Raw genomic sequence first — 15,442 nt, forward strand, 5'->3', positions numbered from 1 at the left:
ATTGGAGATGTTTGATGTGAGTCTGGAAGGAGAGTTTACAGTCTAACCAGACACCTAGATATTTGATGTTGTCCACATATTCTAAGTCAGAGCCGTCCAGAGTAGTGATGCTGGACGGGCGGGTAGGTGCAGGCAGCGATCGGTTGAAGAGCATGCACTTAGTTTTACTAGCATTTAAGAGCAGTTGGAGGCCACGGAAGGAGAGTTGTATGGCATTGAAGCTCGTTTGGAGGTTTGTTAACACAGTGTCCATAGAAGGGCCAGATGTATACAGAATGGTGTCGTCTGCGTAGAGGTGGATCAGAGAATCACCAGCAGCAAGAGCGACATCATTGATGTATACAGAGAAGAGCGTCGGCCCGATAGAATTGAACCCTGTGGCACCCCCATAGAGACTGCCAGAGGTCATGACAACAGGCCCTCCGATTTGACACACTGAACTCTATCAGAGAAGTAGTTGGTGAACCAGGCGAGGCAGTCATTTGAGAAACCAAGGCCGTCGAGTCTGCCGATAAGAACGTGATGTGACACCTCATGGTGGATCCATGATAGTAGTTTATGGTAGTCGGTCAACTACTGAACATGTATGAATCACACAATCCTTCTACATCTGGACATTACTTATTCATACTGAAACATATTCTCCTACAACTCCAATCTTCCCAGACAGCGCGCCTGTTTTTTATTTTTATTTCACCTCTATTTGATCAGAGTCCAAGTTTTTGAGTCAAGAGAAGCCATGAGTCAGTTTACAAAATGAACTACAGCAGTGTTTTATAGGATGTACCAGGTGTTTATCACTCTGGCCCGGTGCCACAACACACAACACAACAGGAAGCTACCGTACCACGCCGGACGGAAAGTTACTGTGCCACCATGCCAGTCTGCCATGTGACTGCCCCCCCTTTCCCAGGGGAAATTCCTCCCCCCTTGCACACACACCAACTGACCTCAAATAATCAACTCAGACGTTAAAATTATTTATGTGAAAAGTATGCAAGTACAGTGTTGAGATCCATTATATAAAACCACTGCATAAACCCAAATACACAGACAAATGATTCTTCAACATAAAACACATCTATGACTGTAAGCTGTAAAAGTGTAAAACAACAGAAAGACGAGCACTGATGGGTGTTCAGAGGTTCATTTGGTACCAGGTAGTTGTGGCGTATCAACGCATGGTGGAAAAACGCCTGTAAGGCCCATTCACTGAGACATAGCGCCACCTGCTGGTAGCAACATACGACTACACAACAGAGAAGGGAATCGCAACGAAGGACAGATACTTGACTCTGTCCACGACAGTAAGAGCTTCAGAATGTAAGAAAATTGAACATGGCTGGTTATTTTCTAATGAATACATTTTTTATTTATTTTTTTAAATGGAAGAGGGTGGGAATTACATATCCAGCTGCATGCATACTGAACAAAAATATTAACCTAACATGCAACAATTTCAACAAATCAGTCAATTGAAAGAAATCTATGGATTTCACATGACTGGGCAGCCATGGGTGGGGATACAAGCACAGCAAATGAGAATTCGTTTTTTTTTTTCTTTCCCCCACAAAAGGGTTTAATTACAGACAGAAATAATCCCCAGTTTCATCAGCTGTCCAGGTGGCTGGTCTCAGACGATCCCACAGGTGAAGAAGCCGGATGTGGAGGTCCTGGGCTGGCGTGGCTACACGTGGTCTGCGGTTGTGAGGCCGGTTGGACGTACTGCCAAATTCTCTAAAATGATATTGGAGGCGGCTTACGGTAAAGAAATGAATATTAAATTATCTGGCAACAGCTCTGGTGGACATTCCTGCTGTTCGCATGCAAATTGCACACTCTCAAAACTTGAGACATCTGTGGCATTGTGTTACGTGACAAAACTGCACATTTTAGAGTAGCCTTTTATTGTCCACAGCACAAGGCTCACCTGTGTAAATACATATTTTTTGTTGTTTGTTTTTTGCTTTTATGGGGTAGATCAGCTTTAATATAGCAGATAGGTTGTAGCTTCCATCAATGTAATTGTCTGCATCACTTCCAAGCCCCCACACCTACGCATTCAAGGGTTTTTCTTTATTTTTACTATTTCTACATTGTAGAATAATAGTGAAGACATCAACTATGAAATAACACAAGGAATCATGTAGTAATCAAAAAAGTGTTACACAAATCAAAATATATCATACATTTTAGATTCTTCAAAAGTAGCCACCCTTTGCCTTGATGACAGCTTTACACACTTGGCATTCTCTCAACCAGCTTCATGAGGTAGTCACCTGGAATGCATTTCAATTAACAGGTGTGCCTTGTTAAAAGTTAATTTGTGGAATTTATTTCCTTCTTAATACATTTGAGCCAATCAGTTGTGATGTGACAAGGTAGGGGCGGTATACAGAAGATAGCCCTATTTGGTAAAAGACCCAAGTCCACATTATGGCAAGAAGAGCTCAAATTAGCAAAGAGAAACGACAGTCCATCATTACTTTAAGACATGAACGTCAGACAATTCAGAAAATGTGTTATTTCATAGTTTTGATGTCTTCACTTTTAATGTACAATGTAGAAAATAGTAAAAACCAAGAAAAACACAGGAATGAATAGGTGTGTCCAGACATGACTGGTACTGGACATACATAAATACATATCTTTAAAAAGATATATATATTTTCCATTATTACATTTGACATTTACAGTAACCGTAATTGTAAAAACGTATTTTTTTGTTTCATAAAATTGGAGTAAACTAGTGAACAACAATGGTTAGGCTTCTACTTCCAGCTCATACATACCATATAGGAGGGGGAACAGTCTTTTCTACAATAGTGATATTTTGTTTGTTTTTACTCCTGTCCTTCCTCTAACCTCAATCTCTCCCATATATTTATTTCACAAGAGTTATGAACCTATATACGTTTTACAGACACAGTATGTTTTACATTAGTTATCTTGTTATTAGTTGTCATTAGTCCCATCTTTCAGCTCCATTCAACCCCTCCCATCTATCTCTGAACACCATCCATATTGGATTTCTATTTGCCATATATATTTTTTCAACTGTGCTGTGATGTTTGACAAAAGTTCTGAAACTTTTTTTATATTATTGATCGATTGACTATGACTTTTCAGGTCACCCGGTAGTGCTGTCTGCAGCGTTAGCTCCAGGTAACTGTTACAATTCTTCAGCCATTCCTGAACCTGCGACCAAAAAAAACAAAAAAAAAAAACAAGCTACGTATGAACAGTACCAAAACAAATGATTCTGTCTCTTCACAGCAAAATCTGCAGAGCTGGAAAGGTTGTATCATATATATATATAAAAAAAATAAAAAAAATCTATTAGTATATTTGAGTTTAACCACAATATTTGTTGTATTATTTATTCTGTTTTTTTTCTGGTGGATTTAATTTAAATTGCAACCAACTTTGAGGATTGTTTTTAAAAAAAATAACGATATTTGGGAGATGATTTCCTTTTCAAATAACTGAAAATGGGAGGTTGTAATCTGAATAAAGGGAAAAAGGCCATTCTTGAACATGGGATGAGCCTTTCTTACTAATCTGCTAAATGTAAATGCAAAAAAACAGTTCTGATTCAAGTATATCTTTTGTATGACTGAGGCCTTTAGTGAGAGGTCAAATGCTTTATATTTAATAATTTCTGCCCTCTGAATTCATATTCGTTATATAAATAGGCCTGTTTAATATTGTCTTGCTTGCATTTCCAAATAAAATGGAATATCTTTTTCTCATATAATGGAAATAACTGTTCGCTAGCTGTAGCCAAGACCATAAGCAAATAGTTAAACTGGGATATGACTAAAGAGTTAATCAGGGTGATTTTTCCACAAATAGACAAGTATTTTCCTTTCCACGGTAGCAAAATCGTATTTATTTTGTGCTAACTTTCTATTACAATTTATTGGGGTGAGATCATTAATTTCTTTCAGGATATATATACCGAGTATGTCCACATCCCCGTCAGACCATTTTATTGGAAACGTAAAAGTTGTATTTTTCAGCGATCCAATACGTAATATAGTACACTGATCATAACTTGGTTTTAATCCAGAGAGGTTAGAAAAAGTATCTAGATCCTCTATGAGGCCGTGGAGGGATTCTAATTCTAGACGTATCTAGATCCTCTATGAGGCCGTGGAGGGATTCTAATTCTAACAGTATCTAGATCCTCTATGAGGCCGTGGAGGGATTCTAATTCTAGACGTATCTAGATCCTCTATGAGGCCGTGGAGGGATTCTAATTCTAGACGTATATATATATATATATATATATATATACTTCAAATCGTACTTTATCAAAAGCCTTTTCAAAAAGTCAGCTATGAATAGCAGGCCTGATTTCCCAGATTTTTCAATGTATCGTCCATGTAAAAAAAAACCCTGTGTGATTAGAATGAATAATATCCAACAATTCCTTTACAATTCTATGCGCTATACATTCTGATAGGATTTTTGCATCACAACACTGGAAGTGTAAGGGGCCTCCAATGTTTTAAATGGACCTTTATATTTACCATTTGTATCCTGTTTCAGTAATAATGATATCAGACCTTCTTGTTGCGTGTCTGATAATCTACCGGTTTATATAGGAGTGGTTAAAACATGCTAATAATGGTCCTCTGAGTATATCAAAAAAAGTTTGATTTACCTCCTCTGGTATTCCATCCAGCCCTGGAGGTTTCCCAGCTTTTAAGTCTTTAATTGCGTCAAGAAGTTCCTCTGTAATTTGGCCTTCACATGAGTCTTTCTGTACAGATGTTAATTTTACATTATTAATAGAAGAAAAAAAATCCATACAATTAACTTCGGTTAGAGGAGATGGAGGAGACTGAAACAAAAACATATGCTTAAAAAGTACCTTTTTTCTTCCTCTTTCAAAATGTAGTTTGGTGAATTATGGGTAACTGTCATTTGTAACAAGTTTCAGCCAATTCTTTTTGGTAGCATTTCTATGCTGAAGATTCAAAAAAATAATAATTTGGTGCATTTTTCCCCCCATATTCCATCCAGTTTGCTTTATTTTTTAATAATATATTACACTGGATCTTTCTGGAATAAGTTAGTCCATTTCTTTTTCCTCTCCTGTATTCTGATCCATCTGTGTAATGATCATGCTGTTTAATCAGCTTCTTGATATAAAAACACACCTGTCAGGTGGATGGATTATCTGGGCAAAGGAGAAATGCTCACTAACAGGGATGTGGTCCCGTGTGGCTCAGTTGGTAGAGCAATGCCAGGGTTGTGGGTTCGATTCCCACGGGGGACCAGTACAGGGGAGTGAAAAAATTAAAAAAATGTATGAAATGTATGCATTCACTACTGTAAGTCGCTCTGGATAAGAGCGTCTGCTAAATGACTAAAATGTAAAATTATGTAAAGAAATTTGCAAGAAATAAGCTTTTTTTTGTACGTATGGAAAATGTCTGGGATCTTTTATTTTAGCTCATGAAACATGGGACCAGCACTTTACATGTTGCGTTTATATATACATTTTGTTTTTAGTAATATTTGACTAAAACATTTCTCTTAGTCTCCCACTGTTGAGGGTCCATGTGGGGTTTAGGATCTGTTGTTCCTTCTGAAACCATGTGTGTGAGATATACATTTTAACATTTTGACCATGTTCTGTTATAATATCCACCCGGCACAGCCTGAAGAGGACTGGCCACCCCTCAAGCCTGGTTCCTCTCTAGGTTTCTTCCTAGGTTTTTGGCCTTTCTAGGGAGTTTTTCCTAGGGAGTTTTTCCTAGCCACCGTGCCTCTTTCACATGCATTGCTTGCTGTTTGGGGTTTTAGGCTGGGTTTCTGTACAGCACTTTGAGATTTCAGCTGATATACGAAGGGCTATATAAATACATTTGATTTGATAAATAAATTTGATTTGATATTGTTCCATTAATTCTGTTCCAGAGCCTCCAATATAAATGACCACCAGCCGCCATTGGGTCAGACCCCTAACCTCATCTCTTTATCAGGTGGTTGATGGCCTTCACCTCCACATTGGAAAGAGGAGACAGGTTATATCCTGTCAGCTCCGGTTTCCCTGGAAACACAAAACACAAGTCTTTACAACACTATCCACATCACAAGATAATGCAGTCTAACTATGCATTGTAGAAGGTAATGCAGTCTAACTATGCATTGTCGAAGGAGGTAATGCATACTAACATCAGGCTATGCATTGTCGAAGGAGATAATGCATACTAACATCAGGCTATGCATTGTTGAAGGAGATAATGCAGTCTAACATCAGGCTATGCATTGTTGAAGGAGATAATGCCGACGAACATTATGCATTTTTGAAGGAGGTAATGCAGACTAACATTCTGCATTGTTGAAGGAGGTAATGCAGACGAACATTATGCATTTTTGAAGGAGATAATCTGCATTGTTGAAGGATACATTACTGATCAGGGCCCGCTTTTCCAAAAGCATGCTAAGGCTAAGAGCATCATTAAAACCATAGGATCCTGTGGTTCTATGATGAAATGAACTTAGCCTTCAGATGCTTCTGGGAAACCGGGGCCCTGTACTTAAGGAAGCATGGTTGATGAAGTTATGTAATGATTTCACCTTGCAGTTCATTGAGGAGGTTGAGTTTGTCTTTAAGGGCTTGGCGAAGGTTGTTGATCTCATTGTCTAGCTGCTGCTGGTCTGGTCAGAGGGAAGCCAACACACGACAGATGAAACAAGACATTACAGAGAGAGATCAGACATCCTGCTTCACAGATATACAGAGCTGAGCGTGAACAAGCTCTTACCTCTCTGTATCATCTCTTTAGTCTTCGCTTTGGGGAATTTGATGAACATGTTTCCAAAGCAAACCTTCACTTTTTCTGCATGTTAAAAAAAAAGATAAGAAGAAATTAAATCGCCGGTGATTCATATATAAATATAGACGTTTCTTTTCTCAGAGAAAATGGAACATTAATAATTATTTAGAATTAATATGAATTAATAGAATATGAAATGTTGTCATTGTCCACAGCTCTGCCTCTGTGACTTTTAATTGAGTGTATCAAAAAGAGGAAGTGTCTTTTGGAGTTTTATACATCTTTGAATAAGAGCTACAAACTGTCATTATTCCGCACCCACCTTCCGACGCCATCTCGTGTTTCAGAGCATTCAACGCTTCCCTGTTCATATTCCGCTTCGTGTCCAGATCCACGATCTAACAAACAGCCAGATGAACATAGCGGTAGTTGTGTTAACTGTATTACATGGTGACACTGAGTGGATGTGAGGAAAATGGAAAGTTAAAAAAAAAAAAACACGAGCTAGTTAGCGACACGCGCTAGCCTGGGAAGCCTATAGTGAGCTTTATGGTTCTCCATAGCCGGCTGTGCGGCTTGATGTGCACAGCCGGTAATACACTCGTTTACCCTGGCGACCGGTTCGGGGTTTTTTTCTGCCTTCTCGCCATTAAAATCTAGTTAAGGAGAAAATGTAAGCCTTTGCAGCCTGAATGGAGAATGTCTTATGTGCGAAACATAGAGATAGAGGACTCATCTTTGTATCTGTGCCATTACAGCATCTCCATTTTGAAGTAGTCATTTTTTTCCCCCTTCTTCACGATTGGCTGATCCCTCCTGATGACCTGGTTGGACATGACTAACAGGTTCACCAGGAGGGATCAACCAATGAAATTCTAAGTCCCAACCAGTTGCAAGTATGGGTAGCTGCAGCCCAATATGGTGACTGGAGTATGGGTAGCTGCAGGCCAATATGGTGACTGGAGTATGGGTAGCTGCAGCCCAATATGGTGACTGGAGTATGGGTAGCTGCAGCCCAATATGGTGACTGGAGTATGGGTAGCTGCAGCCCAATATGGTGACTGGAGTATGGGTAGCTGCAGCCCAATATGGTGACTGGAGTATGGGTAGCTGCAGCCCCCAATATGGTGACTGGAGTATGGGTAGCTGCAGGCCAATATGGTGGCTGGAGTAGGGGTAGCTGCAGGCCAATATGGTGACTGGAGTATGGGTAGCTGTAGTCCAATATGGTGACTGGAGTATGGGTAGCTGCAGGCCAATATGGTGACTGGAGTATGGGTAGCTGCAGCCCAATATGGTGACTGGAGTATGGGTAGCTGCAGGCTAATATGGTGACTGGAGTATGGGTAGCTGCAGCCCCCAATATGGTGACTGGAGTATGGGTAGCTGCAGCCCCCAATATGGTGACTGGAGTATGGGTAGCTGCAGCCCAATATGGTGACTGGAGTATGGGTAGCTGCAGCCCCCAATATGGTGACTGGAGTATGGGTAGCTGCAGCCCAATATGGTCACTGGAGTATGGGTAGCTGTCCACCAATATGGTGACTGGAGTATGGGTAGCTGCAGCCCAATACGGTGACTGGAGTATGGGTAGCTGCAGCCCAATACGGTGACTGGAGTATGGGTAGCTGCAGCCCAATACGGTGACTGGAGTATGGGTAGCTGCAGCCCAATACGGTGACTGGAGTATAGGTAGCTGCAGCCCAATACGGTGACTGGAGTATAGGTAGCTGCAGCCCAATACGGTGACTGGAGTATAGGTAGCTGTCCGCCAATATGGTGACTGGAGTATGGGTAGCTGCAGCCCAATATGGTGACTGGAGTAGGGGTAGCTGCAGGCCAATATGGTGACTGGAGTATGGGTAGCTGTAGTCCAATATGGTGACTGGAGTATGGGTAGCTGCAGGCCAATATGGTGACTGGAGTATGGGTAGCTGCAGCCCAATATGGTGACTGGAGTATGGGTAGCTGCAGGCCAATATGGTGACTGGAGTATGGGTAGCTGCAGGCCAATATGGTGACTGGAGTATGGGTAGCTGCAGCCCAATATGGTGACTGGAGTATAGGTAGCTGCAGCCCAATACGGTGACTGGAGTATAGGTAGCTGTCCGCCAATATGGTGACTGGAGTATGGGTAGCTGCAGCCCAATATGGTGACTGGAGTATAGGTAGCTGCAGCCCAATACGGTGACTGGAGTATAGGTAGCTGTCCGCCAATATGGTGACTGGAGTATGGGTAGCTGCAGCCCAATATGGTGACTGGAGTAGGGGTAGCTGCAGGCCAATATGGTGACTGGAGTATGGGTAGCTGTAGTCCAATATGGTGACTGGAGTATGGGTAGCTGCAGGCCAATATGGTGACTGGAGTATGGGTAGCTGCAGCCCAATATGGTGACTGGAGTATGGGTAGCTGCAGGCCAATATGGTGACTGGAGTATGGGTAGCTGCAGGCCAATATGGTGACTGGAGTATGGGTAGCTGCAGCCCAATATGGTGACTGGAGTATGGGTAGCTGCAGCCCCCAATATGGTGACTGGAGTATGGGTAGCTGCAGCCCAATATGGTGACTGGAGTATGGGTAGCTGCAGCCCAATATGGTGACTGGAATATGGGTAGCTGTCCCCCAGTATGGTGACTGGAGTATGGGTAGCTGTCCACCAATATGGTGACTGGAGTATGGGTAGCTGCAGCCCAATATGGTGACTGGAGTATGGGTAGCTGCAGCCCAATATGGTGACTGGAGTATGGGTAGCTGCAGCCCAATATGGTGACTGGAGTATGGGTAGCTGCAGCCCAATATGGTGACTGGAGTATGGGTAGCTGCAGCCCAATATGGTGACTGGAGTATGGGTAGCTGCAGCCCAATATGGTGACTGGAGTATGGGTAGCTGCAGCCCAATATGGTGACTGGAGTATGGGTAGCTGTCCCCCAATATGGTGGCTGGAGTATGGGTAGCTGCAGCCCAATATGGTGACTGGAGTATGGGTAGCTGCAGCCCAATATGGTGACTGGAGTATGGGTAGCTGCAGCCCAATATGGTGACTGGAGTATGGGTAGCTGCAGCCCAATATGGTGACTGGAGTATGGGTAGCTGCAGCCCAATATGGTGGCTGGAGTATGGGTAGCTGTCCCCCAATATGGTGGCTGGAGTATGGGTAGCTGCAGCCCAATATGGTGACTGGAGTATGGGTAGCTGCAGCCCAATATGGTGACTGGAGTATGGGTAGCTGCAGCCCAATATGGTGACTGGAGTATGGAGTATCCGGCGTTCGCTAACGTGCCAATTCCCCCCCCCCCCTCCCCCCCTTTCCCATGATTTTATTTCATGTGGGATAGCAGCCTACACAAGAAATAACTCATATTGATAACCGTCGAGATGTCACCTTGACACATACAGTCTACTACTCAACGTGGAGTGCTGAACTGCAACAACACCGAGACACAGTGCCCTTCACACCCGCTTGACAGCACGACTCTCCAGTAACCGCTTGGGAAGTAGCTACCTATTATCAGGGTTACAGCCGCAGTAAGAACAAAGGGGGGGGGATACCTAGTCAGTTGTACAACTGAATTCCATCAACTGAAATGTGTCTTCTGCATTTAACCCAACCAACTCTGAATCAGAGAGGTAAGGGGGGGCTGCCTTAATCCACATCCATGTCTTCGGCGCCCTGGGAATCAGTGGGTTAACTGCCTTGTTCAGGGGCAGAACGACAGATTTTTACCTTGTCAGCTCTGGGATTCGAACTTGCCAACCTTTCAGTTACTAGTCCAACGCTCTAACCACTAGGCTACCCTGCCGCCCCCTAACATGCATACAACTCATGAAGCAACAGTTCACCCACCATCAGTACTTATAATAAAAATAAAACACCTGAAAACCAATAGTACTTGTTACATTTTGAATGTTTAGCAGGACAGGAAAATGGTCCAATTCGGACACTTATCAAGAGAACATCCCTGGTCATCCCTACTGCCTCTGATCTGGAGGACTCACTAAACAGAGAACATCCCTGGTCATCCCTACTGCCTCTGATCTGGAGGACTCACTAAACAGAGAACATCCCTGGTCATCCCTACTGCCTCTGATCTGGAGGACTCACTAAACAGAGAACATCCCTGGTCATCCCTACTGCCTCTGATCTGGAGGACTCACTAAACAGAGAACATCCCTGGTCATCCCTACTGCCTCTGATCTGGAGGACTCACTAAACAGAGAACATCCCTGGTCATCCCTACCGCCTCTGATCTGGAGGACTCACTAAACAGAGAACATCCCTGGTCATCCCTACTAGCCTCTGATCTGGAGGACTCACTAAACACAAATGCCTTGTTTTTACATTATGTCTGAGTGTTGGAGTGTGACCCTGGCTATCTGTAAAAAAAATAAAAAATAAAAAACAAGAAAATTGTTTAATAGGAATTTTTTATTATTCGTACTTTTACTTTTGATACTTAGTATATCTAAAAAAAATAAATAAATACTTTTAGACTTTTACTCAAGTAGTATTTTACTGAGTGACTTTCACTTGAGCCATTTTCTATGAAGGTATATTTACTTTAATGATAATTGCGCACTTTTTCCACCACTGGTAGTTGTGTGGTAAGAAACTGAAGACAAAAAAACAACTCAATCAAAACCGTCTAAAACTATAACAGAGCGCTTATCCCCCAAACCCACTCCTTCCACACCCACTACTTTCCTTTGGTTGCCATTTCCGTGGTTTTCCAGAAAAAAAATGTGGCTACATTGAAAACGATGTTGCGGGTGAAAATATATTGGTTGCAGATTGTTGGCCTACAAAATTGCACTGCGCTGCCATGGCATTTTTCTTAAAATAAATAAATAAATAAATAAATATATATTTTACCGTGACCTGCTGCTGACTATCAGGCAGTTCCCAGGCTGTTACTGAGGGAGGGAGGGAGTGAGTGGTGGGGAAGAGCAGAGTGGTGTGTGTGTGTGTGTGTGTGCTGAGAGAGTGCTGCAGCAGGAAGCCAATTCACGGAGACAGATCAGCACGCACATCTGACATGGTTTTTACCAGTTGTAGGTAGGCTATTTATATTGGTCATTATGGAGACACCCATTTCCAACCCTTTTTTTCCCCCCAGTCATTTTAGTTTCAGTTTTAAAGCACTACAGTGCTTTAGATAAATTCTCTCAAAACTACATTCTAATGTGAACTTTTCTTATGGAAAAACCGTATCAAGCGAAGGGTTTTTGACTCAGTTCTAGGGTATGGAGGAATGCGCCAGAGGAAATTACAAGTCATGGAACTCCCCTCGTTCTGTTATGGGGAAAAGTCCACAATGAAACTGACATTTCTACCGTGCTCTGTGCTCGCAAACTGGAGCACGGGAGGGTCAGAGTATCAAAGTATGCGAAACGGAGGACACTTCTCGAATGAGTACTCTGTTTGAGGGTGGCTACTTTGAAAAATCTCATATTTTGATTTGTTTAACACTTTTTTGGGTACTACATGATTCCATATGTGTTGATGTCGTCACTATTATTCTACAATGTAGAAAATAGTAAAAATAAAAACTTTGGAATGAGTAGGTGTCCAAACTTTTGACAGGTACTGTAAAAATGGCACAATTGCAATAAAATAGCCTAACATTCATTGTTTGAAGTTTGTCCAAGTGTGTCTTGGACAGAGATTGAGATCCTCTGTCCAACTTTCATCACTCAAACTCTCCTGTCGGATTTATCTATAGTTATGCAATATGCACAAACAGGATTTATTTACAATTATAAACTGGGTGGTTTGAGCCCTGAATGCTGATTGGTTGAAAGCTGTGGTATATCAGACCACAGGTATTTTTATTTCACCTTTATTTAACCAGGTAGGCCAGTTGAGAACAAGTTCTCATTTACAACTGCGACCTGGCCAAGATAAAGCAAAGCAGTGCGACACAAACAACAACAGAGTTACACATGGAATAAACAAACATACAGTTAATAAAACAATAGAAAAAAATTAAGTCTAGTGTGTGCAAATAGAGTGAGGAGGTAGGCAATACATAGGCCATAGTGGCGAAGTAATTACAATTTAGCAGATTAACACTGGAGTGATAGATGTGCAGATGATGATGTGCAAGTAGAGATACTGGTGTGCAAAAGAGCAGAAAAGTAAATAAAAACAATATGGGGATGAGGTAGGTAGTTGGATGGGCTATTTACAGATGGACTATGTACAGCTGCAGCGATCGGTTAGCTAATGCTTAAAGTTAGTGAGGGAAATCTAAGTCTCCAGCTTCAGCGATTCTTGCAATTCGTTCCAGTCATTGGCAGCAGAGAACTGGAAAGAAAGGCGGCCAAAAGGAGGAATTGGCTTTGGGGATGACAAGTGAGATATACCTGCTGGAGCGCGTGCTATGGGTGGGTGTTGTTATCGTGACCAGTGAGCTGAGGTAAGGCAGAGCTTTACCTAGCAAAGACTTATAGATGACCTGGAGACAGTGGGTCTGGCGACGAGTATGAAGCGAGGGCCAGCCAACGAGAGCGTACAGGTCGCAGTGGTGGGTAGTATATGGGGCTTTGGTGACAAAACGGATGGAACTGTGATAGACTGCATCCAGTTTATTGAGTAGGGTATTGGAGGCTATTTTGTAAATGACATCGCAGAAGTCGAGGATCGTTAGGATAGTCAGTTTTATGAGGGTATGTTTGGCAGCATGAGTGAAGGATGCTTTGTTGAGAAATAGGAAACCGATTCTAGATTTAATTTTGGATTGGAGATGTTTAATGTGAGTCTGGAAGGAGAGTTTACAGTCTAACCAGACACCTAGGTATTTGTAGTTGTCCACATATTCTAGGTCAGAACCGTCCAGAGTAGTGATGCTAGACGGGCGGGCAGGTGTAGGCAGCGATCAATTGAAAAGCATGCATTTAGTTTTACTAGCGGAAGGAGAGTTGTATGGCATTGCAGCTCATCTGGAGGTTAGTTAACAGTGTCCAAAGAAGGGCCAGATGTATACAGAATGGTGTCGTCTGCGTAGAGGTGGATCAGAGAATCACCTGCAGCAAGAGCGACATCATTGATATATACAGAGAAAAGAGTCGGCCTGAGAATTGCCAAAAACCATTTTTTTGTTTACTGTTGGTAACCAGTTTATCATAGCAATCAGGCCCCTCGGGGGTTTGTGGTACATGGCCTAAGAACAGCACTTAGCCGTGGTATATTGGTTATATAGCCTACCACATCTCCCTGGGCCTTATAGCTTAATCATAACGGTCAAACAAGTTAAATCGACATCTAAAATGATTTGGTGAGTTTAATAAGGGCAAATTATATTTTCTCTTGAGACATATTCTTAAGCAATAAAAATTATTTTGATGGAAAAAGTATTTTGCTTCTTAGCCTAGATCTTTACAAATTAATTTGCTCCATAACATTATGGAAAATGGGTTTATTGGATAGAATGTGGCAACTCCTGAGTGGGCTCCTGGTCTAAGGCACTGCATCTCAGGCGTCACTACAGACCCTGGTTCGATTCCAGGCTGTATCACAACCGGCCATGATTGGGAGTTCCATAGGGCGGCGCATAATTGGCCCAGCGTTGTCCGGGTTAGGACGCCATCGTAAATAAGAATTTGTTCTGACTTGTCTAGTTAAATAAAAAGGTTAAATAAATAAAATAATTGAACCCCGCCCAAAAAAAACTCTTGCTTAAAAAGAAATATCAAATACATGTGGCTGTTTTTTCAGGTCGACTTTTGGGAATTCATTATGCTTATAATTCTTGCTACACCTGGCAACCCTGAACTCTCCCATACTAAAAAAAGTCGCCATATTGAGCTGCAGCTACCCCCCATTTCTCCCCTAGTTGACAACATTAAAATGGTGGAAGCCCTCTATGGCCCCTGTCTATGCTAACACGGCCTTTGGACCACTAGAGGCCTCTATCATTCTCTATGGTACAAAACGGTCGCTGGGGAACACGAGTGTATAACCGGCTGTGTATATCAAGCCGAGCCGATAGTGGACAGCTCCATAAAGCCCAACCATGTCCCGGTTATTCCCCCCCCAAAAAACGCCATTCGATACAGCTACGACTTTTTCGTAGTATGTTAGGAGAATTAGGGGGGAGTCCCTTGTATCGAAGTGGTGTGTTTTTAGGGAGTCCAATGGCTCGTTAGCTATCCGCTAGCAAGCTAGCTTCCCAGCCAACGTTTGGTCAAATTACAACCGATTTAATTAGCCTGCGAGCTAGCAATCATGGACAGTAACCTTGTTCGTACAAAGTATTTTTTAATTACCAAACATTACCTGTTGTTTGTTTGCAAGGACATCCTCTGCTGCCTCTTCAACTTCGGTCAGATATTGTAAAATTCGTTCCGCCTCCATGATGGCTCTGTGTGTTGCAACAAAAATATGTCCTACGTGCAACAAGTACTTCACAACATATATGTTCCCATTATAAAAACAACTGACCCTAAAGTGTGACTGAAGTCCTAAAGATCAATGAATATGTTCTCATTGAAACCAAAGACACAAATACGTTTATTTTCTTCTTCTGTGGATTTCATATGGCAGGTTGGCAACCAACTTTAAAGTGCATTACCTCCACCAATTGGACTGGAGTGTGGACCAGAGACAATGAATGTCTAAATCCTACCCAATAATTTTTGTATTTTTTA

The 15,442-nt window shown here is 42.1% G+C and overlaps 1 protein-coding gene across 1 annotated transcript; it reads right to left on the reverse strand.

Annotated features, from left to right (window-relative positions):
* Nucleotides 1–5,883: 5,883 nt before the first annotated feature.
* On the reverse strand, nucleotides 5,884–15,201 carry pdrg1 (p53 and DNA-damage regulated 1). Its single transcript, XM_029692729.1, has 5 exons — nucleotides 15,072–15,201; nucleotides 7,117–7,192; nucleotides 6,783–6,857; nucleotides 6,595–6,675; nucleotides 5,884–6,064 (listed from the first exon to the last, which is right to left on the reverse strand). The coding sequence occupies exons 1-5, from the start codon at nucleotides 15,147–15,149 to the stop codon at nucleotides 5,982–5,984; spliced, it is 393 nt and encodes a 130-aa protein (XP_029548589.1). The 5' UTR covers nucleotides 15,150–15,201; the 3' UTR covers nucleotides 5,884–5,981.
* Between the last annotated feature and the right edge of the window lie 241 nt (nucleotides 15,202–15,442).

Source organism: Salmo trutta, chromosome 16 (genome assembly GCF_901001165.1).
Source record: "Salmo trutta chromosome 16, fSalTru1.1, whole genome shotgun sequence".
Lineage (NCBI taxonomy): Eukaryota > Metazoa > Chordata > Actinopteri > Salmoniformes > Salmonidae > Salmo > Salmo trutta.

What these genes read in the sequence shown, in the direction of transcription:
- pdrg1 (XM_029692729.1), bottom strand. Translation starts at nt 15,149, where the DNA reads ATGGAGGCGGAACGAATTTTACAATATCTGACCGAAGTTGAAGAGGCA. An exon ending in ACACGAGATGGCGTCGGAAG is followed by an intron (nt 6,858 to 7,116) that starts GTGGGTGCGGAA and finishes TTTAACATGCAG; the next exon opens with AAAAAGTGAAGGTTTGCTTT. An exon ending in TAAAGAGATGATACAGAGAG is followed by an intron (nt 6,676 to 6,782) that starts GTAAGAGCTTGT and finishes CCCTCTGACCAG; the next exon opens with ACCAGCAGCAGCTAGACAAT.